This window comes from Bubalus bubalis, chromosome 17 (genome assembly GCF_019923935.1).
Source record: "Bubalus bubalis isolate 160015118507 breed Murrah chromosome 17, NDDB_SH_1, whole genome shotgun sequence".
In the NCBI taxonomy this organism is placed as follows: Eukaryota; Metazoa; Chordata; class Mammalia; order Artiodactyla; family Bovidae; genus Bubalus; species Bubalus bubalis.
This window is the reverse complement of record NC_059173.1, coordinates 27,462,562-27,489,875: the sequence shown is the minus strand read 5'-3', so window position 1 is coordinate 27,489,875 and position 27,314 is coordinate 27,462,562. Positions and strand designations below refer to the sequence as shown.

At 47.6% G+C, this 27,314-nt stretch overlaps 1 protein-coding gene across 20 annotated transcripts in view; it reads right to left on the bottom strand.

Moving 5' to 3' along the window:
• EP400 (E1A binding protein p400) overlaps nucleotides 1-27,314 on the bottom strand; it is a 110,267-nt gene that overhangs the window by 47,198 nt on the left and 35,755 nt on the right. For 13 of the 20 annotated variants that reach the window (XM_006045534.3, XM_006045524.3, XM_006045528.3 and 10 more), the window contains 18 exons: nucleotides 25,902-25,992; nucleotides 24,422-24,529; nucleotides 23,530-23,915; nucleotides 21,306-21,602; nucleotides 20,639-20,824; nucleotides 19,380-19,520; nucleotides 18,176-18,254; nucleotides 17,448-17,497; nucleotides 16,981-17,038; nucleotides 16,045-16,134; nucleotides 11,378-11,485; nucleotides 10,225-10,415; nucleotides 9,800-9,977; nucleotides 5,024-5,160; nucleotides 3,865-4,034; nucleotides 3,371-3,545; nucleotides 3,152-3,288; nucleotides 2,419-2,605 (listed from right to left, as the gene is read on the bottom strand). In XM_006045534.3, coding sequence (XP_006045596.3) covers nucleotides 2,419-2,605; nucleotides 3,152-3,288; nucleotides 3,371-3,545; nucleotides 3,865-4,034; nucleotides 5,024-5,160; nucleotides 9,800-9,977; nucleotides 10,225-10,415; nucleotides 11,378-11,485; nucleotides 16,045-16,134; nucleotides 16,981-17,038; nucleotides 17,448-17,497; nucleotides 18,176-18,254; nucleotides 19,380-19,520; nucleotides 20,639-20,824; nucleotides 21,306-21,602; nucleotides 23,530-23,915; nucleotides 24,422-24,529; nucleotides 25,902-25,992 — 2,769 coding nt within the window. The remainder of the gene's footprint in view (nucleotides 1-2,418; nucleotides 2,606-3,151; nucleotides 3,289-3,370; nucleotides 3,546-3,864; nucleotides 4,035-5,023; nucleotides 5,161-9,799; nucleotides 9,978-10,224; nucleotides 10,416-11,377; nucleotides 11,486-16,044; nucleotides 16,135-16,980; nucleotides 17,039-17,447; nucleotides 17,498-18,175; nucleotides 18,255-19,379; nucleotides 19,521-20,638; nucleotides 20,825-21,305; nucleotides 21,603-23,529; nucleotides 23,916-24,421; nucleotides 24,530-25,901; nucleotides 25,993-27,314) is intronic. The other 7 variants (XM_006045527.3, XM_006045531.3, XM_006045533.3 and 4 more) reach the window with 3 other exon arrangements.

The window sequence follows — 27,314 nt, the reverse complement described above, 5'->3', positions numbered from 1 at the left end:
TGAACCATTTTTAGTCTTTAATGAATTTGTTACAATATTGCTTCTGTTTTATGTTCTGGATTTTTGGCCATGAAGCATGTGAGATCTTAGCTCCTGACCAAGGATTGAACTCACAGTCCCTACATTAGAAGGTAAAGTCTCAACCACTGGACCACAGTCAAGTCCCAAGTTCCCCATCAGTAATATGGGAGTGATGGCACGTGGTCATCCCGAGAGGCAGTGGGAAAGAAGAGGGTGGCACTTAGAGACAGAATAGACTCAGCAGAGAGGAATGAGCCTGGGAAACGCTGGTCTAAGCAGACGGAGATGCTCGGTCTTGTCAAGGTGGGGCTGAGAAGAGACCCCAGTGTGCTGGTGTGGGTGCCATGGGCATGTGGCATGTCTTTGTGTCCTGAGCCCGGGGGAAGCTTGCTCCATCTGTTCTTCTCTTGGGACTTTCTCACTCCCATCAGGATGGCGGGAATCAAAGAGGAGGGACAGCAGGTGTGGGCAAGGAAGTGGAGACATGAAAGCCCTCATCCCTTCACACATGGATGGGGATGGGAAACTGAGCAACTACTGTGGAAAATAGTCTGGTAACTCATCTAAAGGTTAAACATGGACTCAACACATGACCCCAGAATTTTTCACCTGTCACACATGTGCCCACGAGAAGAGAGCCCCACAAGAACGGAGCCCCACATGCATACAAAACTTGTACATGAATGTGCACTCAGTGGCTAAAGAAGTGTAAACCACCTAAGTGTCCATCAGCTCGTGGACAGATGAACATAATGTGGTCCATCCAGACAACAGAGGAAAGAGATTATGACACATGATGCAACATGGACGAACTCTGAAAACACTACGCTCAGTGAAGTAAGCCACTGACGCGAACTATTTGGACCAGATGAATCCACATGGTCAGACACAGGTGGGTAGTGGGGAGGGGGAGGGAGAATGGGAGTGACAGTGTGTGTGGATTTTCTTTGAGGCAATGAAATGCTCTAGCATTAGTTGTGATGCTTGCACAATTCTATGAATATACTAAAACCAACAAACTGTACATTTCAGAACAGTGAGTTTTATGGCAGTGAGTTATCTCAACTAAGCTGTTTTGAAAATGAAAACACAACATAAAGACTTCCATTCATGAAACATTTCCCCACCCAAGCAGTATCTTCAGGTAACCTGCTTCTGATTCATCTTTATCCTCATGGCTCAGGTCTTCTCTAACTCAACAAAGGACACATCCCTACATTAAGAGTAGTGATCTCAGTGGCAGCACGACATCCCTCACGCTAACTCACCATAAACTGCTCACCACCCGGCCCCTTCTTCAGACCATCATGTACATTAACTGACTCCTCACAAGTGCCTGGTGTGGTGAGGAGACCGAGGCCAACTGAGCACGCAAGGCCGCACCCCTGACGAGGCAGAGCCGGGACCTCCACCCGTAACGGTCTGGTCCCAGGGTCGTATGCTAAACCTGCACAAGTCTATCCAGGCCACAGAGCTGTTCCCGTTCCTCAGTGTACGTGAGACCTGATCCGTGGTCCTCGGGGTAGAGGCAGCAAAGGGGAACTCAGGCACCAGCCTGCCAGTGGCCTGGCTGGCTGGTCAGGGCAAGCTCTCAGTCTCCCGTGTGGAAACCAGCGTAGGAATGCTGGCCCCCGAGGGTGCAGCCCCACCCCACTGAGACCCATGAGTTCAGCACACTTGTGTTGGGAATCACCTGACCTAACCCAATCTGTTCTGTTTTAAAATTTGGGGTTTTCAAAAACTTTCATTACCCCCAAATTCAAACACAGAAAGGTATACAACTATACCTTTTTTGGTTAAAAACAACCAAATTTTCCCACCTAGGGATAGTTGTGTGTGTATGGTTAGTTGCTAGCTGTATCCAACTCCTTCCAACCCCCAGGGGCTATAGTCTGCTGGGCTCCTCTGTCCATGGGATTCTCCAGGCAAGAAAACCTGAGTGGACTGTCATGTCCTCCTCCACGGGCTCTTCCCAACCCAGGGATCAACTCAACCAAACCCAGGCTGGACTGTTTATCACTGTGCCACCTGGGAAGCCCTAGGTATAGCTACTAATATTTTAATAAAAAGACCTGGGTCCCCACCCCCAAATTACACCTATGAAAACACCCCAAGGGTCCTGCAGTTCTAAGTCCCGCTCTCCTTCACACACTCTGCTGTTGCTCACGGGCCAACAGCCAGGCAGGAAAACCCTCAAAGCATCCTTCACATCGTGGGCTCGCCCCTCGGGTCCATTCCAAAGCAGGTTCTGGGTCCAGGGCAAGGCCCATCACAAACGCCCTTGATGTTGCCCAGCATCCAGCAATGCAGAACACAGGAAACAAGTTAGTGGACGCTGATGTCCAGAAGCTCCTGGAACAGAGCTCAATGGAGACCCCTCTGGCACCCTCTCTGTACCTTCCAGAAGTCTCTGTCAAGCGCCTTCAGGACGAGCGAGGCGGAGCGGTACTGCAGCGGCCCTGCCGTGTAGGAGGACTCCGGGAGCCGGGGTGCCACCAGCCCAGGGTGGTTGCAGATCCGCTGTAGCCTCAGGAGGATGCTCAGCACGTCCACAAAGTGCCCGCTCTTCAGTGCTTCCTGGGTCCTGCGCACATGTGGGAAGAAACAGGAGCATTGCCAGGGGTGCGAGCATGTGCCAGCCGGGTTTCTCCCCGTCTGCTATCCCCACTCTATGAACGCACAGCTGGTGCATCCCCTTGACCTGGTGAGTAAATCTGCCACATGCCAACCCACCTCCATGAGGTTGTGGTTCTGAGACTGGCTCACCACCCCATGAGAGAGGACGGGAGGCCAGAGAGCCAGGGTATGGGTTAGACGTCGGGGCACCCTCCATGGCATGCCCCCAAAGAGCAACAGGGCAGGCGTCCCAAAGAGCCCAGGGGTCTGTCTGGGTCGGGGAAGGAATGCCCTGACTCCACACGAGTCCTCTCACACTGGCGCAATGCTGTGCCCCTCCTGGGCCGGCTATGGGCAGAGCCTCTGACAGGACCAGGGAGGAGATAGGACTGTTGAGCCCGAGAGGAGCGTGGCCTCCAGCTCCAGGCACCCACCTCCCAAAAAGGAGCCTTCTGAGAGACCAGAGGAGGCCCTGCTCCGTGCGGGCAGAGAGGGTGGTGGGGCGCACACTCACCCAGGCTGCAGGATGACATCCTCGTACAAGGCCTTCTGTCGATTGGAGAGGCGGCACTTGAGGACATGCTCATATTTCTTCGTCAGCTGCTTCTCTACGTCTCTCTTAGTTCTCCGCAAAATGAAGGGCTGTGTCACCTGAAAAGAGAGAGCTCGTCATTGTTTCCTTCCCAAAAACGGTGTCACAGCCACGCTGCATCAGGGGCCCGCGGGCGCATACCCGGTGCAGCCGGATGACCACTTTGTGGTAGTAGTCCTGGTTCTCCTCGTTGGGGGCCTTCAGGGGGAAGTGCAGGTAGGGCCTGGAGATGCCGGGGATGAGGAAGTGCACCATGGTCCACAGCTCCAGGAAGGTGTTGTGCAGGGGCGCGTCGATGAGGAGCAGGCGCTGCTGGCTGAGTACAGGCAGAGAGACGACTCAGCGTGGGCACAGAATCGCTCTCTCTGACAATACTCAAGGAGAGGGACAGTGATCCTGTGAAGCCCGCACACACATGTGCGTGTGCACACACACACGTGTGCACACACACAAATTAATGAACTGAATTAGGCAAGAGCCTTGGGTCTCCTCAGCCCTCAAGTGCTGAGACAGAGGTGAGGGGGAATCCTTGCAGCTGAAAGGCCATTTGGGGGTCTGCAATTCCCTACAGTTCCTCCAAGGAACCTTTACATCAGCAACACAGAGCACAGGGCACGTGGCAGGGGCAGTCAGACCTCTGCAGGGTGAACACGGCCTCCCAGTGCCTCTCGGTCATGCCCTTCACGCGCTGCATCTCATCGATGACCAGGCACTTCCAGCGCACCCGCGTGAAGGACGCGAAGCCCTTGAAGAACTGCTTGTAGGATGTGATGCAGATGTTGAAGCTGTTGGGCTCCGTCCACTCCTGCAGCACACAAGCCAGGCCTCACCACCTCCTCGGGCGCAAGCCGTCAGGAGAGGACTGACCACCCACTTAACCTATCCCCATCACCGTCACTCCACTCTTTTTTCTTAATAATTTGCTGCCACCACATAGAAAATGGCCGTTTGTATTTTTAGGATCTTTTTTCTCTAGGAGGCTAAGGCCCTCGTGTGGACAAATTAAGAAACTGCTTTGGGGGCATTAACAATTGCTTTTGGAAAATACAATAGCACGCAGTGTCCTGAAGTGGGGCTTGTCTTCATGGTATATAATCTTAGTGAGGGAAACATACATTCAGAAGCTGACAGGAAACACGAATAGCTATGTTGCAACTGACTACATTTAAGGTTTTAAAGAGCAGTAACCAGAGATCGTAAAAATAAAAAAGAAAAAGCCAAGAAGACACACCTCAGAGAAAAACACTTTTTTAGTAACTACTACTCAACACAGTAGAGTTTAACCATAAGCCATATTTTTCTCTTCAATAAATAACTGTGATCTGGAACATTTATTTAGAATCTAGTACTAGAAACTGCTGGGCAGAAAATAGATACAACTCCAAATCTGTTTCAGAAGCTCTTCTGTTTGTCACAAATACTCCTTATAAACACGTCCATGGGAATTATTTATGGATTTATAATTCAGAACCCAGGATGCATCACAATTTCTCATTTCTGCCTGTGATAACCAACAGATTTATGGTTTAAAAGGATGGTAGCCCCTCCAGAGACCACCTGAGCTCTGCGGGGGCCGGGGGAACCCTGCAGGGAACCCCTACAGGCCAGTTTACTAAGTATGGTCTGTTGCTTCCAGGGGCTCCAAGTCCAGACAACTACAAGGTCTGGGGTCTCGCAAATGAGTGATTTACAATAATTACACTAACAAGCATATGCTAACACTTTGAAGTTTGCTTCCTATAGAAATTAAGATACTTTTCTGTTTCATTCTTTTTCACGTTTAAAATAACATACCTGTCTCTTTGCCTTGAGTTCTCTATGGCTGCCAACATACAAGAGCGTTTTGAGCCCCGGACACCAACGCTTCAACTCAAGCTCCCACTTGAGTATGTTGCAGCTCCTCACAACGACAAGGTGAGGGCCCCAGTTGCCTACAAAGGAGACAGAAGTTTCCTGTGTAACAAAAGCCGTGTGTCCAGTCCAGGCGCCCAGCACTGTGCCTGGTGAGCAAGTGTGTGGGGGAGCCCAGGCACGACTGGAGCAGGCATCCCCGGGGACGGAGGGCTGTCCTCCGTCCTCCCTACAGAGCAGGACAACATGCTGTGTCTCCACTCCCAGCGCCGCCACAGGGCACACTCCACAGAGGTGCTGAAAACGTAAGTGCCCAGTAAAATGACAATTTATTCAAAACCACAGACCACTAATGTAAGGGGGGCGAAGAACCCTCATCTACACAAAACGATGCTCAGAAAGGAAGAAACCTCAGGCAGGAGCCCTGAACCCAGCACTCGGCAAGCCTCGCTACCCAGGATGGCCCTCCGTCACCCCCACACTATGGGCGCTGGTCCGACACTCATGCTTATGACGGTTGCCAACTGCTAATCAGAACACACCCAAACCACCCCAACCCATCCCAAACCACACAGTTTCAATCTCATTCTCCAGAAAAGTAAGGTTGTTTAAATTACTAGAGTAATACATACATAAATTTCAACTCCTGTGCTATAAAATAAACCTAAACCAAGTTAAAAATCAGGAACAGCAGACTTGGAAAAAATATCTGTAATGCACACATCTATAGGCATAACAGCTCATATGCAAAGCATTATACTGATCCTTAAAAAGAATTATCCAAATGGAAGAAAATATATGCACACAACGTGACTGACAAAGGGTTAACATCCAAAACATATAAACAGTTCATACAACTCAATACCAAGAAAACAAACTCCTCAATCAAAAAATGTGCATAAGACCTAAACACACATTCCTCTGAAGAAGACATAAGCCAACAGTAACCTGAAAATACGCTCAGCGCTGCTCATTATTAGAGAAGTGCACATCAACACTACCACCTCGCCCTGGTCAGAAGGGCCATCATCAAAGAGGCTACAAGCGGGACTTCCCTGGCAGTCCACTGGTTAAGACTCCATGCTTCCAATGCAGCAGGCACAGGTTTGGTCCCTGGTCGGGGAACGAAGATCCCACATGCCACACGGCATAGCCAAAGAAAAAAGTCTACAAGCAATAAAAGTTGGACAGGGTGTAGAGAAAAGGGAACCCTCCTACATTGTTGGTGGGAATATAAATTGGTGCAACTGCTGTGGAAAACAGATGTTCCTTGGAGGTTCCTTAAAAAGACTAAAAACAGAGCTCTACCACAAGATCTTGCAATCCCACCCCTGGGTATATACCCAGAGAAATCTCTATTAGAAAAGAGTGAAGGAAGCTAGGAAGAGAAAAACAAATATAACATCGCATAGTGTAGAATCTAAAATACGGATACAGAAAAATTTATTTGCAAAGCAGAAATAAGACACAAACGCAGAGAACAAACATACGGACACCAAGGGGAGAAGGGGGGTGGGGAGGAATGAATTGTGAGGCTGGGTTTATACTATGTATAAAACAGAAATTAATGAAAACCTACTGCAGGAAAGGGAAATCTACTCAATATTCTGTGGTGATCTAAACGAGAAGAAAATCCAAAACAGGATATATGTGAGTGTGTGTGTGTGTGTATATATATATATATATATATATATATATATATATATATATATATATAAAACATTCACTTCACTGCACAGTAGAAAAGAACACAACATTGTATAAAGCAACTGTACTCCAATAAAAATAAAAAATATTAAATAAAAAAAGAAAGAACAGATACTGCATCCAATGTCCACAGAAGCACTATTTCAACAGTCAAGACAAAGAAGCAATGTGAATTTCCATCAACAAATGAATGACAAAGATGATGTGGTGTATGTGTGTGGACACACACATGGGGACACATACACACACACACAGTGGAATACTTCTCAGCCATAAAAAAGAATGAAATAATGCCATCTGCAGCAACATGGATGGACCTAGATATCATCAAACTGAGTGAAGTAAGTCAGAGAGAAACAAACATTATGTTATCAGTTATATTTGGAATCTAGAAAGTATATATAAAAATATATGTAACCTGAAAAAAATATTAATATACATATAACTCTGAATCACTTTGCTGTACACCTGAAACTAACACAATAATGTAAATCAAATATATTTCAATTAAATGAAGAAAAAAACCAGCCAAGAGGTAAATGAACAAGCAAGTGAACTGAAATTTCAGAAAGGACAGGAATTCCCTGGCAGTACAGTGGCTAAGACTCCGTCAGTGCTGAGGGCCCAGGTTCAATCCCCAGTCAGAAAACTAAGATCCCATAAGCTATGTGGCAGTCAAGAAAGAAAAAGAGAGAGAGAAATTTCACAAAGGAAAAAACACGAGCAGACAATAACTCTGAAAGGCAGGACTTCACAAGTATAGAAATGCAAACCAACCCCAGTGGCCCTTTCCTCCCAGTGAAAAACAAGATTTTTTTTTTTTACTAGCATTTAGCATATTGTTCCACTTCTGGAGAGGAGCAGAGTGTCCACAAATGTGTTTATGAACATGTCTGCTGACACTTGGGCGAAGCAGGGCAGGACACGCCCCAGACTGCCCTGAGTGGTCACCACTGGGGGTGGAAGCAGGTACATGTGGACAGCTGCAGCCTGTTGTTTTACTTTAAAAAGAAAAGAAGGTGGTGAGTTTATGAGCAATTTTAATTGTGTGAACTTATCAGAACCCCCTCACTCAAACTCTCTTGGAGCTACCCCACTATTCTTGAGGAAGTGGCCAACAGTTTTATGGTTACTCAATGATGCGCCCAAGGACACTGGGCCCCCTGGGGTGAGGGCAGACAGGGGAGCCACATCCAAGGTGAGCCGTCCTCAGTCTGTCCTGTGCAGAAGTGGGGCAGGCAGCAGAGGTTCGCCCACCCACCCTCCGGAGCCCGCTAAGACCTGCCAAGCACCTGCCTCTCCTCCAACCTGTCAAGCTTCCCAGTAGCAAGGTGCCCGAGTGACTCCTCCAACACTAGCAGTAGCACAAACCTGTGAGGAGGGAGACCAAGGCCCCACCCGGCCAGCAGACGGGCCTTCCTGGCTCTGTACCCTCCAGCCACCACACCAGCTTCAATACTGCGCCGTGGACACACCAGCAACTCTTTCAGCCTCTGCACCCACCACCCACCTCCCCAAGCCCCGCGCTCAGGTGGCCACGGCATTCTCAGGCCTCTGCTCAAAGGCCTTGCGAGGCACACGGTACACAGTGCCAATACGCTGCATCCGCATTCACTGTGCCTGCCGCGGGCCTCCTGAGGGGGCGCTTCGTTCTGTTCACAGCCGCACCCCTGCGACTACGACAGTACCTGGAGTGGGGCAGGTATTAGGTAAGCACCTACAGAATGAATAACTGAGTCACTTGTTTATTCAAATAATGAAATAAAATCCCCTATTTTTGGAAGTGTATGTTGCTTCCAATTTCACGCTATTATAAATATAATAAGAAACATTTTTTTCAACTAAACAAGAGAGGAGACATGGTAGCTTTTCTATCTTGAGATAATTAAAACCAATTTTAAAGTACTACACTGAACACTTTGTGGTACTGGGTCAAAAACAAACATATTAACACAAGAAAAAAAGGTCCCAAAGTTGATTCACTTGTATTAAATGTAAGCTTTCAAAACTAAGGGCAAGGCAGAATTATTCACTGAGAACGCTAAGGTAACTGTGTCAGAATCCAGAGGGGCCACAGAGGAAGAAACTACTCCTGGGCTGAAGGAACCTCTATCCAGCAACTCAGGATATCAACTCTTCCAGCTCAAGCGGTCCCGCCCTGCCTCTAAAGCGCTGACACACAGAAGGGTCCCTGGGAGCTGACTAAGTGCTGGAACATGTATGCGCTTCTGCTGCCCTCCATCACTCCACCCCAGGTGCCAGCAGACCCTTCCTTTGGGAGAGGAAACTCACAAGCCCCCGTCCTGGTTAGAGACATGGGCACAGACTCATTTGTAGCCCCGCGGGCACGGAGGGGGGTGAACAGTGCCAAGCTGAACTTCCGTGTGAGTTCAAAGAGCCAAGGGCTGAGTAAGTGGACATTTAGGGTAAAGGGAAAAGCCTCCTGTGGGGGCAGCGGACACCCCAACCCTCTGTTGCTGTGCAGATGCTGAACCCTCACAGGGCTCCAGGCTACTCCCATGGAGCCCTCCTGGGAAAGAAGCCCTGTGGGTGGCAGGATCCAGCAGAGAGACAGGAGGGCAGTGCTAGTGATCTTAGCAGGAGGGCCTTTCCCCAACCAGCCCAGGGGCAGACTGCAGGGAGCGCCCAGGCGAAAGGATTCACAGCAATGAGAAGTAGCACAGAGGCCCTGCTGCCTGCTCTGCCATCCACACGGGTGGGCGGCAGAACCCTGGAAGTCACAAAGCCCCAGTCACAGCCAGCTGGATCCTATAGTACATTAGACTTAGAGAACTTGTGAGTTACTCGATGTAGTATCTATTGTGAACGAGAGTTTTGTTGGCTCCAGAGATGAGTGCTTCTAAGCCCTGTTCCCTCAAGTCCTGGATCAGAGTGTAGAGCAGAAAAAAGGAACTGAGGAAAAAGGCCTCCCCCACAACCCTCAAGCTAGATGTACCACTCACACTTCAGTCTCCGCAAATACAAACTATTTAAACAATGATAGGCTCTTACCTTCGTTACAGGCTAGGTGAGCAAAAAAGGCAATGATCTGCACTGTTTTCCCAAGCCCAGCTTCATCTGCCAATATGCCATTGAGATTCTTGCGGTAGAGTTTGGCCAGCCAGTCCAGGCCGATCTTCTGGTAATCCCTGAGGGCGCCATACAGCAGGGCCGGGGTGTTCAACTTCACCTGTGGGGCAGACGGGCCAACACACACATCTCAGGAGAACCATTACAATTCTTTCTCCAAAGTGAAGTCAGAGCAGTCACAGGATAAGCCTACTGGAAGGCCACAAAGGTGATTCATAGATAACAGAAAAGGAAAGATCAGTGATTGTTTTTCCCGACAACTTCTGCCGCTGGGATGAAGAGCTGGTTTAGAAGGAGGAACCTTCCCCTCACAGGGATACCATCCCTCACAAAGGGCGCAGCCTCACCGCAGTGCTGATCCGAGCGCTGCCCTTGGGCAGGATGGCTTCGGCCACAGCGGTCACTTCCGCGATGTCCCTGGTATGAGGTTTCCCGACAATCACTCTCTCTGCAGCTTTAAACTGGTCCATGATGAAGAGCGAGTCGATGAGAACCACATCCTTCCGGCTCTCCCGGTCCCCTGGGCAGTCTTCCATGTCTGTGATCAACAGGAAAATGGGATTTGTGGGGTCAGAGATGCTGTGATAGTATTATGAGCCCACTTAGCATGAAAAGAAAAAGAAATAAAAAAAAGAATGAAAAGAGAAGGAAAAGAAGAAAAAAGAGAAGAGAAAAAAGGAGTCGACAGAACCCAAATACTTCAAATACAGAGAACGAAGCAGCAAGTTTGTTTCTGATCCACTTTTATACAGCTAAGAATGCTCTCCAGATAAACAGGTACAAACTCTTACAGAGTCTGCAGGAGCACTCTGGAAGGCCACTGGGTGAAGCTGGAAAATGTCTGCACAGTGATAGAGCTAGTACCACTCACAGACTCACGGCCTCTAAGGGTTCGGTAACTGCCCCTCTGCCATCAAGAAAGAAGGATCAGAAGCATCTAAGTCTGGGCAAGGGGGCCAGCAGCCCCTCCTTAAGTCCAGCTTCAGCGAGGGGTCCAGAGGGCCCTTGTATCCCCAAAGAATTCTTCTTGGCTCCTCCCCTGTCCACCACCCCCCACAGGCAGCCAAGTCTACCAACCGGAACAGGTGGGGTGAAAACAAGAAGTAGACTCTATGGGGCATAGTCTGTGAACCTGCTTGGAACATTCAATAAAAGTCAGGTAAAGCCCTTAAAATGGGTGTGCTAAATTAAACAAGCATAGTGCAGCCTGGATAAACATGATAAAATCTAGGTGACATACAATCTAGAGAAGACTGTTTCTACACTGTTCACAGCTTGATCAAACGTTCTGATAACTATCCCAAGTTGACCAATAAAAATAAAAAGCACAGAATTTAATAACACTATTAATGTAAACTTTATATTAAATATATTTCAACTTTTTCTTTCATCAGACTGAAGTAAAGGTAATTCTTAAACTCTATTTTAAGTGTCCTTCTTCTGTTTGGTATTTTGGCTTTTGTTTTCAAAGCTGAATTCTTCAAAGATGTCAAGACAGACCTTCTTCTTCACTTGTCTCCTCACTGTCAGGCTTAGGTTGGGGCCACTGGAAATTTGGCAGAAAGGCACCTTCATACAACTTCATCAAATCGATCAACGGTAATTCAGCTGGAAAGGATTGCAGCAAGAAAGATTATTTTACACAAACAGTGTCAGCTGGGAAGAAAGGCCCTTTGGGAGAAGGGCCCTTTCACACACAGTTGACCTTGAACACCTCAGGGGTTGGGGTGCTAACTCTGCAGAGGAAAATATGAGTATAACTTCCAGCCCTCCTTGTAAGAGGTTTCTTCACACCTGACCAACCACAGATCGCGGAGCATTATAGTCTTTACTATTTATATTTACTACTGGAAAAAAAAAATCCACGTGTAAGTGGATCCACGCAATTCATACCTGTGTTGTTCAAGGCTCAACTGTATACTCCTTTCCCTGGCTTTAAAATAATTCCTTGGGAAAAGTGTATATTTTCTAAAAGCACATTTATTTTAAAAAAGCTAATAATGATTGCCCATTACTGATACAAAGTATAAGACATTTTCTTTATAAAGTAAGGTAAGGATCTTTGAAATGAGAAACTCAACTTCTGTTCTTAAAAGAATACTCCTAAAATAACCCAAATACAACCTAATAAATGTACATAAAACTTACAGATTAATAAATGAAAACATAAAAATATTACTAATGGAAATAATTGGTGGAGATGACACATAAAAATACAAAACATCAAATAAAAGTCACGAGTAGAAAATGTTCAAAAAGGATGATTAAAGATTATTAGCCTTTTTGTATAAAGAGTTCACCCTAATTGATCAAATAACGCAGCAAACTAAAGCCCCAGCCACAGTGGGCAAGGGATATGGAGCTGTCACACACACAAAATAAAGGGCTCATGAAGTATTTAACTGAGCCTCTCCAGAAACCAGTGCCCAAATGGTCCTCCATCACACCAGCAACCATCTAAAAACTGTAATGCTGGACCAATATACGGAGTCAATTACTCTCAACACTGCAGGTGGTGGTATAAACAGGCTTATTTTTCTGGTAACCAGTATGAAAAGCTGAAGGGCTTTAAATGTCGTGCCCTCTAATGTCATTATTTCCCAATTCCATGGGTCTGTCTGGGGAAGTAACTGGAAACCAGGACTTCAGGTTCATGTTCAAACACAGTTCCACATGGTGTTACGATAAAACAAGGCAAAGAACACTGTGAGCTAGGTATCTGTGACACAGAAGCTTTTCTGAATATTTATTGTATGTCAATAAAATTGGTGGTCAAAATAAGAAATGCCACAGAGAAGTACCCCAAAAGAGTAGTAGGAAAGGCACTATCTGTTGAAGACTTAATATTCTAGTGACAGATTTGCTCACAATTTAAACTATTCATCACATGGGGCTGACAGGTAGATATGTGATAAAGCCAAGCAGAAGAAATTATGGAAGAGAGGTGGTAGGTACATGGGTGTTCATAATAAGGTTCTTTACTTCTCTGGTTTGTCTGAATGTTTTCATAACGAAATACAAGGAAATGTGCATATACATCATATAATGGCTATCAAAGTAGGAACAAAAAAGGAGAAACAACTGAAAAACTACTTCATCAATTAGATAATTTAGTAAGGTGTCTTGGAACAAACTTAATTCATGGAATCAACAGCTTTCACACATAAAAACTAGCCTGAAAATATAATGGAAGAAAAAAATCCTACTCAGAAAGTATTTCTATACTTCTTTAGATAGAAAGTATTTTAAATACTTAGAATTAAAGTTTTAAAAAATTCACATCTACATAAAGAAAGTGTTGAAAGTTTTGTGAAGGGCGTGAGAGGAGACTCAACCAGGAAGAGGCACCCTGTGGATGGATGGAGACGCGCCCCCAGTGACACCATTCATGGCGCTCACAGGCTGGTCAGCTTCCCCCAGTGGTCAGGGCTAACCAGGGTGACCACCAGACGGCTTGAAATGACAGTGAGTAGCTTATTAGGCTCCACTGTAGGAGATACAGATGCTCATGGACCACCTCCTCTGGGGAGACCAGCCTCCATGCCACCCTGTTCTGGGGACGCTAGAACAAACCCCCAGAGAAGTCCCAACGTGAGGGGACTGGGGCTCACCTGCCAACAGCCAGCCAGCTAGTTGTGGGTGGCCGGAGGGGCAGGGCACAGACCGGAAACTGGGCCTGCTGATGGCCGCATCCCCACAGGACCCAAGCCAGAAGCACCCAGCTGGGCTGCTCCCAATTCCTGCACTACAGGAAGTGGTGGAAGAGCTAAAACTCCAAGTTAACACAGACTCTACCAAGTCAGGGATGCACACGAGAATGAGAAAGAATGAGAAAGGTCTACAAGAACATAACATAAGGTGAAGCTCAAAGACTAAGGGGTGAAACAGAACACTGAATTTGAACCAGTCATGACCAACCACCACAAGTTACTGTCTTTCCAGGTGAAAATGCCCCTCTCAAGTCAAGAACAAGTCAAAGGCCAGGGAATTCCCTGGTGGCCCAGTGGTCAGGACTCCACGCTTTCATTGCTGAGGGCCAGGGTTCAACCTCCAGTCAGGAAACCAAGATCCTACAAGTTGTGCAGTACAGCCAAAAACAACAAAAACAAGCCAAAGGTGTCCACCATCAACACTTTTGTTGCTACACTTTTTTGCAAGAATGGTAATAAAAGGATCAAGATTATAAAGAAAGAACGTTCTTCTCTGGGGATGAAGAGGTTGTATACATACAAGCAACATGAGAATTCAGCAGTGTTGCTGGATTTAAGATCAACAAATAAAAATCAACTTCATTTCTATACACCAGCAAAAAAATTAAAATGTAACCTTAAAAATACACCATTTTTTACAGCTTTAAAAAATATATTGCATCTAGAACTAAATCTAACAAAAATATACAACCAGAAAACATTAGTGGAAGCTATTTAAAGAGATCTACGTAAATGGAGAGACTATTTTGATCACAGTTTTAAAAAGCTCTTCATAGAGACATGGTTCTCACCAAACACCCACTAACTCAACTACATTTACATCAAAATCCCCAATTGGTTCTCTGAAACTTGATAAGTTGATTCTGAATCATATCTGAAATAAGCCCCAAATAGTCAAGGCTCTCCTCAAAGAAGAATGAGGCAGAAGGCCTGACCTAGCTAGACCTCAAGAATTATTATAGGGCTTCCCTGGTGGCACAGTGAATAAAAATCTGCCTGCCAAGGCAGGGGGCATGGGCCAGGAAGATTCCACATGCTGCAGAGCAGCTAAGCCCCTGGGCCACAACTACTGAACCTGAGCACTAGAGCCCCTGCTCCGCAACAAGAGTGGCCACTGCAGTGAGAAGCCTGCACACCACAAAGGGCAGCCCCTGCTCGCTGCAACTTGAGAAAAGTCTGTGCGGTGATAAAGATGCAGTGCAAATAAAAATAATAAAAAAGTAATTTTAAAAAACAGTATTATATAAAAAAAGAATTACTATAAAGCAAGAACAATCAACAGAGTGTAGTATTGGTATAAACCGATAAAACAATAAAGGTCCCAGAAAGAGCTGTGCATATCAGGAAACCTAACGTCTGAGTTGACACCGGGCATCACTGGGGAAGGATGGCTGTTTCAGATGGCACTGGGACAATCTGTAATCCATTGGGGGGGGCGGGGAGAGACACTGCACTCTTATTTCACACTAGAGACAAAATCAACTTGTGGTGAATGAAAAGACATCAGTATGAGGGCAAAAAAATTTTAGACAATACGGAAAGACATCCTTTTGATTTTGAGATTAAAAAAAGTTTTTTTAATCCACACTGACAAACTCAAATGCACTAAGATTAAGAACATTCATTTCTCAAAAGGCATCACAAAGAGAATGAAGACCCACCCCAAACCAACTGGAAAAAGGTCACTACAACAAACATCACTGACAAGGAAATGTGCCCAGAACATGTGAAGAACACCCACCGTGAGTACAGGAGAGAAAACGCAAAACCAAGCCAGTAAAGACAGCGGTAAGAAGACACTGCACTTCGTGGGTGATGCTCCCCCACCACAGGCTGACAAGAACAGGTGCTCCTGAGACGTGGGGCCTGAGACAACTGCTCTAACTCTGACGGGGCACCACCTCATGTGTGCATGCCTCACAAGCTGACTCCGCTACTCCAAGCAGACGCTCCCGCACGTGCACACAGGAAACACTCGAGTGATGCACACGGCACCGTCTATCAGGACAAATGCAGGGGAACCACCAACACCCCCACCAACAGTACAACCGACAACCCGCGACATGGGCGCACGCAACACTTCAGCAGTGAGAATTAATGAATTTATAGCAACACAGGACTACAGGGGACAAAAATCGGCAACAGAACTGAGAAAAGCAAGCGGATGAGCCTCCAGAGTGGTTCTGTTTATACAAAGTTTCAACATACAAGCAAAGCTGTAGGTAGTTTAGGATTTACGTGCCTGGAAGGGGTAAAATGGAGCCAAAGAAATGATAAAGGCAAGTTTCAGGCTGGCAGTCACCCCTGGGAAAAGGTTACCCCATACTCTATCCAACCCTGGGCAGTGTGGTTGGCTACAATGAACGCAATATATTTGGGCTTTTACACCTTACTCTTAAATGTTTATAATGGCTTAAATGCTCAATAGAGCACTTTCAGTAAGCTGCTCAGGCCTACCTTCTTTGGCTAGATTAGACAGCTCTGTTTGGTGATCCACGACCCCTTCATTCGCTTCTTCCTCTTCAATCGTCTCCTCCTCATCTTCCACTGAAATGTCATCACCAAATGTCAGAGAGAGAGACTCCACGTCAGCTTCTCTTCAGCTATTCATGAAACACTACAAGGCTCCAGAACTGTTTCACACAGCTATTACAGAAGTTAAAACTAAGTCCTAATTTCTCAGGCTGAATCTGGAAATGACGATATATATTAAGTGAGCAAAAAACCAGGGATCATGCTTTCTACTTTCTCTTCCTTTTCAGGGTGTGAAATAAAGCCTGGTTTTTCATCACATGACAGACCTATTCAGGCCAAAATAGGAAGCGATGTGGAACTTCTTGTCCACCTGCAGAGCCCACTACAGAAAAATCCATGAGCGTTTTACATGGCGTCACTGCAAATTCACCATCGCCATTTTGGAGGCTCCAGCTGAAAATTCCTGGAGCTCAGCTCCTGTCCTGCACCCCTGCCCCCAAATCCTGGCAGAGAAAAGGCCACCAGCACCCACAGTGGAACTCCACCCACCCTCAGGCCACTGCTCCATCTGAACTGAGCCCTCATGACAGCAGGCCTTTCTTCCCGCTAACTCCTCAACACTAACCACCTCTCCTCCCTACAAACAAAAAGCATGCATGTGTGGGCATGCACGCACGCGCGCACACACACACACACACCATCCGACACACTCCCTCCTTCACAATCCAGTTCTTCACTTCTTCACTGCAAAATCCCCACCATCCACCAAGGCATCTGGCCCCCAACAGCACAAGCCACTGAACCACTGACTCTTCCAGGCAGGGCCATACTCAACACCCTGGGGGCACTGAGGGAGCTCTCTAGCTGCACTGTCAGAGAGCCCTGCCGACAGCCAAGAGCACCAGGAGAGGGACAGACCTTCGTCATCGGTTAAAGATGTGCTCGCTTTTCTTTTTCTTCCAGATATTCCCGAATCCTGAAATGCAGAACAAAAATCATAAAGCGTGCGATCTGAAAACACAGAATGAGAAACCAAAGCAGAAATGTCTATTCAACATGCACTTAGAAGAGGTGGGACAGGCCATGACAGGCGTGTCCACATCAGACACGGGAAAGGTGCAGAGGAGGCAGAGGAGGAAGGAGACTAAAGCCACACCTGCTGTGTTGAGCTGTGTCTCCCCAAACCACCAAAGTAACACCCAGATGAGCCTAAAGCTATTAAGAACTCGCTTTATGCCCAGGGGAGACTGATTTCATAATGAAAGAGAACATTACTCATGTCTACGAGTTCCTCCAGACACAAGTAACTCTACTTTGTCAGGCACTGTATTTCACTCACATCACTTCCATCCTCTCACGCAGTGACATGACAGTCCTGAACTTACCAGAAAGTTTTCCGGTAGTACATCAAGTCCCTTAGGTCTCAACTCTTTTCCTAAAGAGACAGGTAACATGATCCGTTTTCACTAGGGCTGTGAAGGAGGTGACGTTTCTCACACAACCAAGGGCACCTCTGCTGCGCCCCCTCCACGAGAGGAGAGGGCAGCAAGGGCGAGGCCCGCCTCCCCTCCAGGAACACACAGCAGCACAGTGCCAGCCCCACCTCCACACATACTCTCGGCTTTCAGCACCGATGCTTCTGCAGAAACCCAGTCTCCCATCTGGCAAAGTTTCTATTTCATGATTTGTATGATCTTAGAGATCCATGCCTTTCAGCAGGGACCACCTCTTTACCTCAGTTTCCTCATCAATAAAAGAGAGAAACTACCCCCTCCCCCAGTGAAGGCTACCGCCTGGGTGGCCAGTAACCAGGCAGCTACTGTGAAGCAACATGGGAGCAGTGAGACAGCTAGAGATGGGGGCCCCAGGGGTCGAAGCCAGGGGAGTTCACCTCACTGTCCTCAGTTCTGAGAGCCTGCCGAAGCTGACCTCCCCGTGGGCATGGACTCACACTAGCAAATCTCAAAAGAACTGAAATGCCAGGACCAGGCTGCTGAAGGAAGATCTCCCTGGGCAGGCTCCACAGGGGGCCATGATGTCACAGGGAGACGATGAGCAGAGTCCAAGCAGACACAATCCGCAAAAGGGAAGACTTTTTAAAAAGTAATCATACCTTTCCGGGAAACTTTCTGTAAATTTAAAGCCTTTTTCCTTTTTTCTTCTAATTCTACTTGTAGTTTTATTTCCACGACCTAAACGCAAACAGTTAATAAGCATGCTATTAAGGATGTAAATTATAAAAGTTCCGTATATGAAAACATTAAAATTTGTAGACCAAAAGCCCAGCTGTCCAACCTCACTTCAGATTACAGCTGATGCTTGAACAACATGGGTTTGAGCTGTGCAGGTCACTGGTGCACACCGATGTTCTCCAGGGGTAAAGCCTACACAACCGCACACTCGGCGGCTGGCTGAACGCGACAACCGCACACTCGGCGGCTGGCTGGACGCGACAACCACACACTCGGCGGCTGGCTGGACGCGACAACCGCACGCTCGGCGGCTGGCTGGACGCGACAACCGCACGCTCTGCGGCTGGCTGAACGAGTAGCCATGGACCCGCGGACACAGAGGGCAGATGATGAGTTGTATGCAGATTTTCAATTGCATGCGGAGTTGGTGGCCTCACCCCCATGCTGTTCAGAGAGAAATGTTCAATTTGGTACTCTTTAATTACAATGTATCAGCTGCATCCTGCCCAAATTCTGTCAGAGGGTAAGATGAGAACTGTTACAGAAAGAAAAACAGAGGAGCCATTCTGGAAGTATGAATCAGTCTTTAGTGACCTGCATGTGTGTGCTCAGTTGCTCAGTCATGTCTGACTCTTTGCAACCCCTGGACTGTAGTCCGCCAGGCTCCTCTGGCCATTGAAATTTCCAAGTAAGAATACTGGAGTGGGTTGCCATTTCCTACTCCAGATCTTCCCGACCACAGGTCAAACCCATGTCTCTTGCATCTCCTGCATTGGCAGGTGGAGTCTTTACCATTATGCCACCTGGGAAGCCCTTTAGTGACCTGCAACAGAGGTCTGTCTGAAGGGTCCCTCACGGAGGCTCACAGACATCACAGAACGTGCAGATCGTGGCCAATGGAGATTTTGATGCGCAAAGAGAAACAGAGAGGGAGAACCAGGCATCTTAATAAGCCAACAGTCCAGCGGCACCACAGCAGTGCAGGGACCTCGCCTTTCTAAATGGCACTTGGGGCTCTACCTGTGGGATCTCTCCAGCTCAGAGTCAGGCATGGTTCAGATGCCTGCTTTGTCAACTCTGACACAGTCTACGATTCCAGGACCCCATCAAAATTTCAGAATTTACCTGTTCAATATTTGACCAAAAGTACTCTATTTCTCTAGCAGTGGACGCAGCTATTCGCCTCAGTCGGTTCTGTTCTTCTTTCTTCCCCCTTTCCTCCCGAAGCTTCTTCTCTTCATGATGACGAGCTACAGTTCTGACAAGCTAGTAAACAGAAGTTCAAGAACTGTATGTTGTGCCCTGTGTCATGCCATCAGAAAAAAAGATGTGCTACATTTTCTTAAAATCTTCTCAGTGCATAACTGCATGTAATTCACAGAGAGACACATCCTCACCTGCACGCACAGCAGAGGAGAAAAGCTGACTCCAGCAAAAATGACTGCCAATGTGCTGCTTAACTGTCCTACAAGTGTTATTTTTACCAAGGACACATATTTTTCTCTAAAATGGAATATGATACTGTTATTTTCTGAAATACCAAAGAACCTGATTTAAGACCCTTTAGATTCACACCCTGCTGTTATCCTCATGGACTCAGCTTCTCTCTACCAAAACTATGTGGGGAAAGCAGGGGTAAAAATTCAGAGGAGGGATGTGGACAGTCTGGCACACAAGACCAATCTCAGTCCTGAAAGTATACGAAATATGAATCTAATCCAGAGGAAGAGACACACAGCAGTGGAGGGAGAAGCACCTGGCCTGGAGCTACACACAGGCACACAAGGACAGCTGCTCTGCGCTCTGGGACCTAAGAGCCCTAGAAATTTGCCACCTTCTGCATTGCGAGCATCAGCAGTAACACCTCCCAGAGGTTTTCCCCCAGGATGGGTGCCTGCTTTGAGAACAGAGAGAGGGAAATGAAGTCTGAGGCAGAAACGGAGATAAGCTGGACGGGCAGACTAGGCAGCACGGAGCAGGCAGCCTGCCAGCAGCCCTAAGGCCAGGCACAAGTGCCTGAGCTGCCCTCCAGCCAGCTGGCCTCTTCCCCCTCCTACTCTCAAGCCTGGATCTGGGGCACTGAAGGTACCCTCATGCCAACTGTCAGGTGAAACTGGCCAGAAAAGAAACTAGATGCCAGGACAGAACTGCAGCAGAGGAGCCAGGTCTGTTCCCAGCAGTCCATGCTGGAGCCCTGAGGACAATCCTCAGAAAGGAATGGTAGAGCAGGTACTCTCTAAACAACAGGATATTCTTCATCCACATCATGAGTCAAGAAACCCTTTAGAGACTGGGGCTGGGAGACCTGCCATGTACAGCACGTTCTGTCCATAACACCTCCCAAGGCTGCCTGAGAACTGTGACTGCCTGTGTCCCAAACCTACCTTCTTAGCAGCGGCCACCTTCCACCTCCTCTCCTGGGCGAAGTCCGTGGCCATCCACTGCATCTCCTCCAGCAGGTAGTCCCAGTGCGATTTGGGCCGTGGGGCCTCCTGAAGTTTGGGCAGCCGGCGGAGGGACCACAGGCCTTCCTTCCTTAAATCCGCTATGCGCTGATGGATCTGGTTTTCCTTCAAGGAGCATCCAGCACACAGTTGAGGTGCGTACCACTACTTCACACTGAATCTACAATCCTGCCCCATCCCACACACATGGGGCAGAGTGCCCAGACCAACACTCACGGCAGAGCACTTACACGTAACTGCTTAGTCACCCAACAAACAGTAAGCACCAACTAAGTGCAGGCCGCAACCTGCACTGGCCTGGGCAGCCTCCAGCTGGCTCTGAGCACTCAGTCAGCACCCCACGTCTTGCCCACTCCCCACACCCAAACTGTTGACACTGGCACAGAAAAGACCTTCTCCACACCAGTCTACCTGCAGCAGGACAGGGCCCACCATGCAGTTGTTATCTTGGTTTCTCCTGATCACATACCTCCGTCAGTCCTCCTGACCATCAGGGGCTTCGTTTTAAACTACTACCCCCTTAGAAAGTAAAATCAAATGCATTCTACCAGCTGGGCTCCACACTACAATCTTCCCAGGCACTTACCAAGGCTATTTGTTCTGCCAGCTTATCCTGAGAACTGTCCTGGGGCGGGGCAGCATTCTGAGCTGGGCTCTGTGGTTTTGGGGGCACTGACACAGCTGCCCCTGGGGCGCGGGAAGTGACTGGAGACAGTGACTTGTTGGTTGCCAAGGAGGGTCTATTCACCGGGGAGGCGCGTGCAGGTGAAGGTCCCAGGCCTGAGCCACTGGCGGGGGCAACAGTCGAGGTAGTGGAGGTGGAGGGCGGGGGCCGCAAGCAGGACTGGGTGGGGTCCACGGGCGGTCTGGTCGGTGCCACCGTCTAGCAGGGGAAACAGGGCTCAGTACTGCACCCGGAACCCACAGGCCAGCAGAGAGGCACACACCAACGCACCCTCTCCCCTGCCACGCAAACCAATCACAAAGCCCATCCGCAGACCACAATAACAGGCGAAGTAAGCCATGTCCACAGAAAAGAAGTCCTGTTTGTCCACAAAACCACATTAAGGGCTCACTGTAAACTGTGCTTTCACATAATGTCTTATGTAAGTTTTTTTTTTTAGCTTTTTCCAGCTTTTACTGCTTTTTTCAAATAATTTTTTAGAATTTTTAATTGTATATAGTTCTCCTTAATTGAAAAATGTCAAATTCTGAAGGGCAAATACAAATTCTTGTGGTAGGCAAACCGTAAGGTTAGGGGCCCTCCTCAGTCCTGGCTTGAGAGCCAAGCTTGTTAAGCTGAGAACTCACCTCCCTCCCTGGACTGAAGGTGAAGTTAAATTCACACAGGAACTCTGTCGGGAGCAAGCGGGGGTGCAAAGAACAGGGAAGGCAAGTTACTGCCCCCACTAAGAGGGCTGGGGACAGAGACGTGCAAACACAGCACGTTTATAACCTGCAGTGTGGAGAGGACACCACAGCCAAGGACAGGCCTCCCACAACCTGCAGCTTCTGTCTGCACATCTACGGAAATGTCCTCCACCAGCCACAGACTCGGAAAGTTCTACTGGCTGCGGCCACACATCTGTGGGCCCTGGGGCTGCTCTCACCTTCCAGGGCAGAGCTGAGTGGCCCGAGAGAAACCACACGGCCCACAAAGCCTGGAATACCGTTATGCTTCCTCTCTGTGGCCCTTCACAGAAGAAGTCTGTAGGTCCCTCCCAACCTGGAAGGAATGGAACTCCATGGCTTCTGTAAGAACTCCTCTAAAATCACACCCCACAGTACATGTGGTCAAGCAGGGCAGGAAACAAACCCAAGAAAGACATCAGTGCTGCATGAAGTTGGTACCGGGCTCAACAACCATGTCCAAAACAGAAAGACTCATCTCCACGAAAACCTCCAGCCTGCCTGGGGAGAGGCTCAGCCACCCTGGTGGGAGAAGGGGGGCTCCTTCTCAAGGCACACAGAAGGCTCTGTAGTCAATGCCGGGAGCCAGTCACAGCCCCTGCAGCGCTGGCTGGCCACCCTGGCCATGTAATCCAGCCTCTCTGGCCTCAATCTTCTCATGGCTAATGAGGACAATAATAAAGACTCTACCACAGCAGTTGCCAGGTGGAGGAAAGCAGGTGATGCCGGAGGCACCACCACCACGTGGGAGAGCAAGCATCTCCAATCACCAGAACTCGAGCTCCAAATCCAGCGGGGAAGTCTCCTCATTAACCAGTCGGGGGCGGGGTGGTTTTCCTGTGCAGCTGACCACACGCAGCTAAGATAAGCCTCTGAAAACACTCCCTCCTGCCCCTTCTGGGGCCCCAGGCCCACGCTTTTTGGCCTCACTGCTCGTCAGGGACCCCACACGGTTCACTGTACACATTTCACAAAGGCATCTGGGTGAAGAAATTAGTGGAGGAAACATGTATCAAGCCTGGAAATCTATGCCGTGCCCACCACTTATGGAACCAGCGTCCAAGGGGAGGCACCTGGGGACAGAGCCTGGTGGACAGTCAGGAGCTGCAGCGACATACTGTGACCCAGCATATCAGGTGGGACAAGGGCCATGGAGCCCTGTACTCACCTCTCGGTACAGAGAGCAGCAGGAAGAATTGAGTCATTTTCTGACATTTTAATAACAATGACTAGGACTGCAGAACCAAACAAAATTATGTTGCAACTAGTGAATTAACTGCTCCACAGTGGAGAGTGAGCTGCTAGGAGAGGGTGTTATCCGGCCACGCACCGTCCCATCCAACAAACCACCTGTCTTTTCTTCCCCCTCTAACCTGGGGAACAGCAAGGGCCCGCAGTACCTGTGGCTGGGCCGGGAGTGGAGGGGCCTGCATCTGCGCCTTCCCGGGCATCGGGATGTGGAGGGTGGGTGGCGTGGGCTGTGGGGGAGCGGTGGGGAGTGGGCCGGGCGGGGGCGCGGGGGCCGGAGCGTTGGGCGGCTGCGTCTTCACGGGGACTGGGAGCTGGGTCTGGGGCTCCGCCATCTGCGGCTGTGGGGGGAACTGCAGCGCGGGGGGCAGTGGTGCGGCGGGGAGGCCGGCCTGGGGCAGCCTGCTGGGCAGCTGCGGCGGAGGCGTGTGCAGGCTGGCGGCGTTCTGCACCGGGGGCCCAGTAGAGGGGTCGTACTGCTGCTGGCTCTGCTTCTGGCCGGCGAGCTGGGCGGCCTGCGGGGCAGGAGGCATTCCTCCTGCAAGAAAGGGCAGACCCAGCAGCCCTGACTCCGGGGCTCGATTCCACCTCCCAGCGTTGTCACAGACCCTGCGCTGACAGCACCACACACTCAAAGGGGAAATTTAACTGGCGGGAAACCTGTGTGTATTAGGTCTAACGTGATAAATGAGCACACAAACAAGAAAGAAAGGCGCTCGGCCTTTGCGAGTTAGCACCAAGCAGAGCAGGCACAGACTAACCGCAGGGTCCCTACCACAGCAGCAAGTCAGAAAATACACAGGAGGGAAAACCAGAGAGAAGCTGAGGACAGTGGGGCGTGCGGCTCTGCTAAGGTGACAAGAGCTAGTCTCCAGTGGTTTCTTCATGCTGTGTTAAGTGGGACTCAGAGGAACATCCCAGTGGCAGAAACCACCAGGATATGCTACCTGGACTGCACACGTTCAGCCTGGTGCTACTTCCCTAAGCCCTCTCTGCACTCCCTTTTTCTGAACTAAGAGAGCTAGTTCTGGTGCTGGGTCTTACCTTGAACTGTCGGCATTAACTGCTGGAGAGGAACTCCTGTATTCACCCCTGGGTGCTGGAAAACTACCCCTTGGTGACCCACTTCAAGTCGAGGTCTCTTAGACTGCTCTAGAATAATTTTCAGAAAAGGTGCAGTTTGATGTAAAAAAATAACCACAAAAGGAGTAGAAAAAACATGTGTAAGTGTTTTTATCATCTTTGAACAGAGAGGCCTTTCTATGCATGAACCAAAATGCAGAAGCCATAAAAGGTTGATAAATACACTTTCTTTCTGTTAAAAACTTGTAAATATAAAGAATAGCATCATAAAAAGGCAAAGGATAAGCGTCAACCTAAGAGACAATATCTGCAACATACACGATGGGCAACATTCAGAAAGCTCTTACAAATTAATATGAAAAGGCTCAACAACCAGACAGACGAAATGGGCAAAGAACACAAACAGCTAGCGGAGGGACACATTCACAAATGGTTAAAAATGTGAAGAGATACTACCACCTTACCGAAATGAAAGAAATCCACTTCAAAACAAACATTTCATTTTTCACCCGTAAGATTGACAAAGATTAAAAGATTGGTCATACTTAATAACATGGCCAAAATTTGAGAGAACCAGAAACTGCTAATGGGGCAAAACCTGGCCCTATCCTTTTGGAGGGCAACTTAGCACCACTAAACCCTTCACTATGCATACACTCTGATCAGCGGTCTCATTCTTGGACAGCTGCTTTTACAAACATGCACAGACATGTAGGAAAAAATGTGAAACTAAAGGTTTAATCCTATTTTTATTATAACAGAAAAAAGGTAACACTAACAAATGAATGCTAACATTATTCTTTAATGAATAAAGGAAACATCCATGCACCGGGTACAATACTTTGCAGCCATCAAAAAGAATGAGGTCCATGACTGGGAAATGTAACCTAGTCATTTAATATTAAAGGCGTAACAGTGCATATAGGATTGCATTTTAATTTTTTCAGAATGACACACCTGAAGCAATGCTTGTCTGGGAAAATGAACACATGCAGCCAGCTCTGTGGCTAGGGAATGGAGAAGGAATACCAAACCAGAGGTGAGCTCAAATTACACCCTGCTGAATTGTTTGAATCTTTTACACAAAATGTGTATTAAGTTTCTAAGTTGGAGAAAAAAATCCAGTTTGAAAAAATGAATGACAATTTGAAAAGGCAGATGGCTTTACACTTGAGGACATGAGCCTATAAATGCACATAGAAAATGAAACTGGAATATACCTATTCAACTAACAAACTTCTAACTTCAGTACACATAAACATGCACAAGAATATTTTGTTGATTACTACCCAAAGAAAAATTAACTTTCGAAGTAGAAACGGACCAGAACTAAATTCTTTTAAGGGCCACGCTTCAGAAACAGGTGGCCACTACACTGGAACTCCCAAACTAAGAAGCCAACTGGCTCTGTAGGCCCCTGAGCCTGTGCTCCATGACATACCTGCCGGGGCTCCCGCCTGCTGTCTCTTAAAGGGATCCGTTTCGATTGCACTTCCAGCTGCTGCCACCAGGGTCCCTGCAAGGGCTTGCTGCTGGGGATTAAAAAACAAACAAACAAACAACTGAGATTTTCATAATTTAAGTGCATCACAAGAATGAATGTAAACTAAAACTGTCATAATTACCCCAAACACTGACTTCATTCATTTTTGAGAAATGTTATCTACCCAATATATTGTAAAAAATAATTTAAGTTCTAACTTACCTCTGGAGAATAAAAAAGGACTTGCATTCTGGTTTTAAATGGAATTTCAGATCAATGTGAATCTAGAGTCTTTCAGAAACGAACTGGCTTTGTACACAGAACGACAGCAGAATCTAATGCAGGAAATCTTAGTTTTGTCTAGGACTACAGCTTAGCCTCCCTAATTATTACACTACCTGTTGTCACACAGCCCGCCAAAATCACAAAGCTGAATGATAAGAAGAAAGGTTGGAACTGTCTTCCTACTGGGAAATGGCACTAAAACTCCAATTAATAACAATCGAACTTCAAAATGGTACTGCAGTTAGCACCCTACTTGATATATAGCTGTGTGAAATATACACAGGTTATTTTAAATGTTCTAATGAAAAGCTACCATCAAAGACAGAAACTGGGCGCCCTACACCTTTGACATCTCTGCACCACCTTGCAGAGATACTGATTGCTAAAAATGAGGTTAACAGTTGCTAATTATTTTTAAATAATTCAACTATATCTACTCTACTTATCAAGGCATTTTAAATGCAAGTTATAGATGTCTGAACAAAGTACCTGCCTGTGAGAGCGGTTGTTGATCCTTGACATCTAGCAATGGGTACTACACCACCAGGACCAGCCATGCAGCAGGTTTTGCCTCACATGGTACAGGGACTCAGTAATGAAAAGGGAAGGTAAGCACTCCACCCCACCCCTGTTTACATGTAACAAAGATGGGGGGAGGAAGGGAGGGAGAAGGAGAGAAAAGAATGATATAAAAAAACAGACAATATGTCAACAGTGGTTATCTTTGGAGATAAGATTACAATCAATTTATAATTTGTGTGTGTGCACTTTTTCTAAATTTTCCAAATGTTTTACAATGAAAATGTATTACTTCTATAAGCAAAAAGAGGGTGTTTTGTTTTGTTTTCAATAAAAGAAACTGGTACAGGGTTCTGTGTTCAGTAATGGCCAAGAACTTCCCATTGGGCCAAACACATTCCAGATAAACATAAACTCTAAAAGAAATATAAAAAATGTGAAAAGGTGGGCAGATACAGGATGGAACTCGATACTTGCACGGAGGAACTGGAACTATCAATAGCAGAGGTTTCTGGGCTTATGGCATTTGGCACAAGGCAGGCCTCAGACCCAGAGACAGAGGGCCTC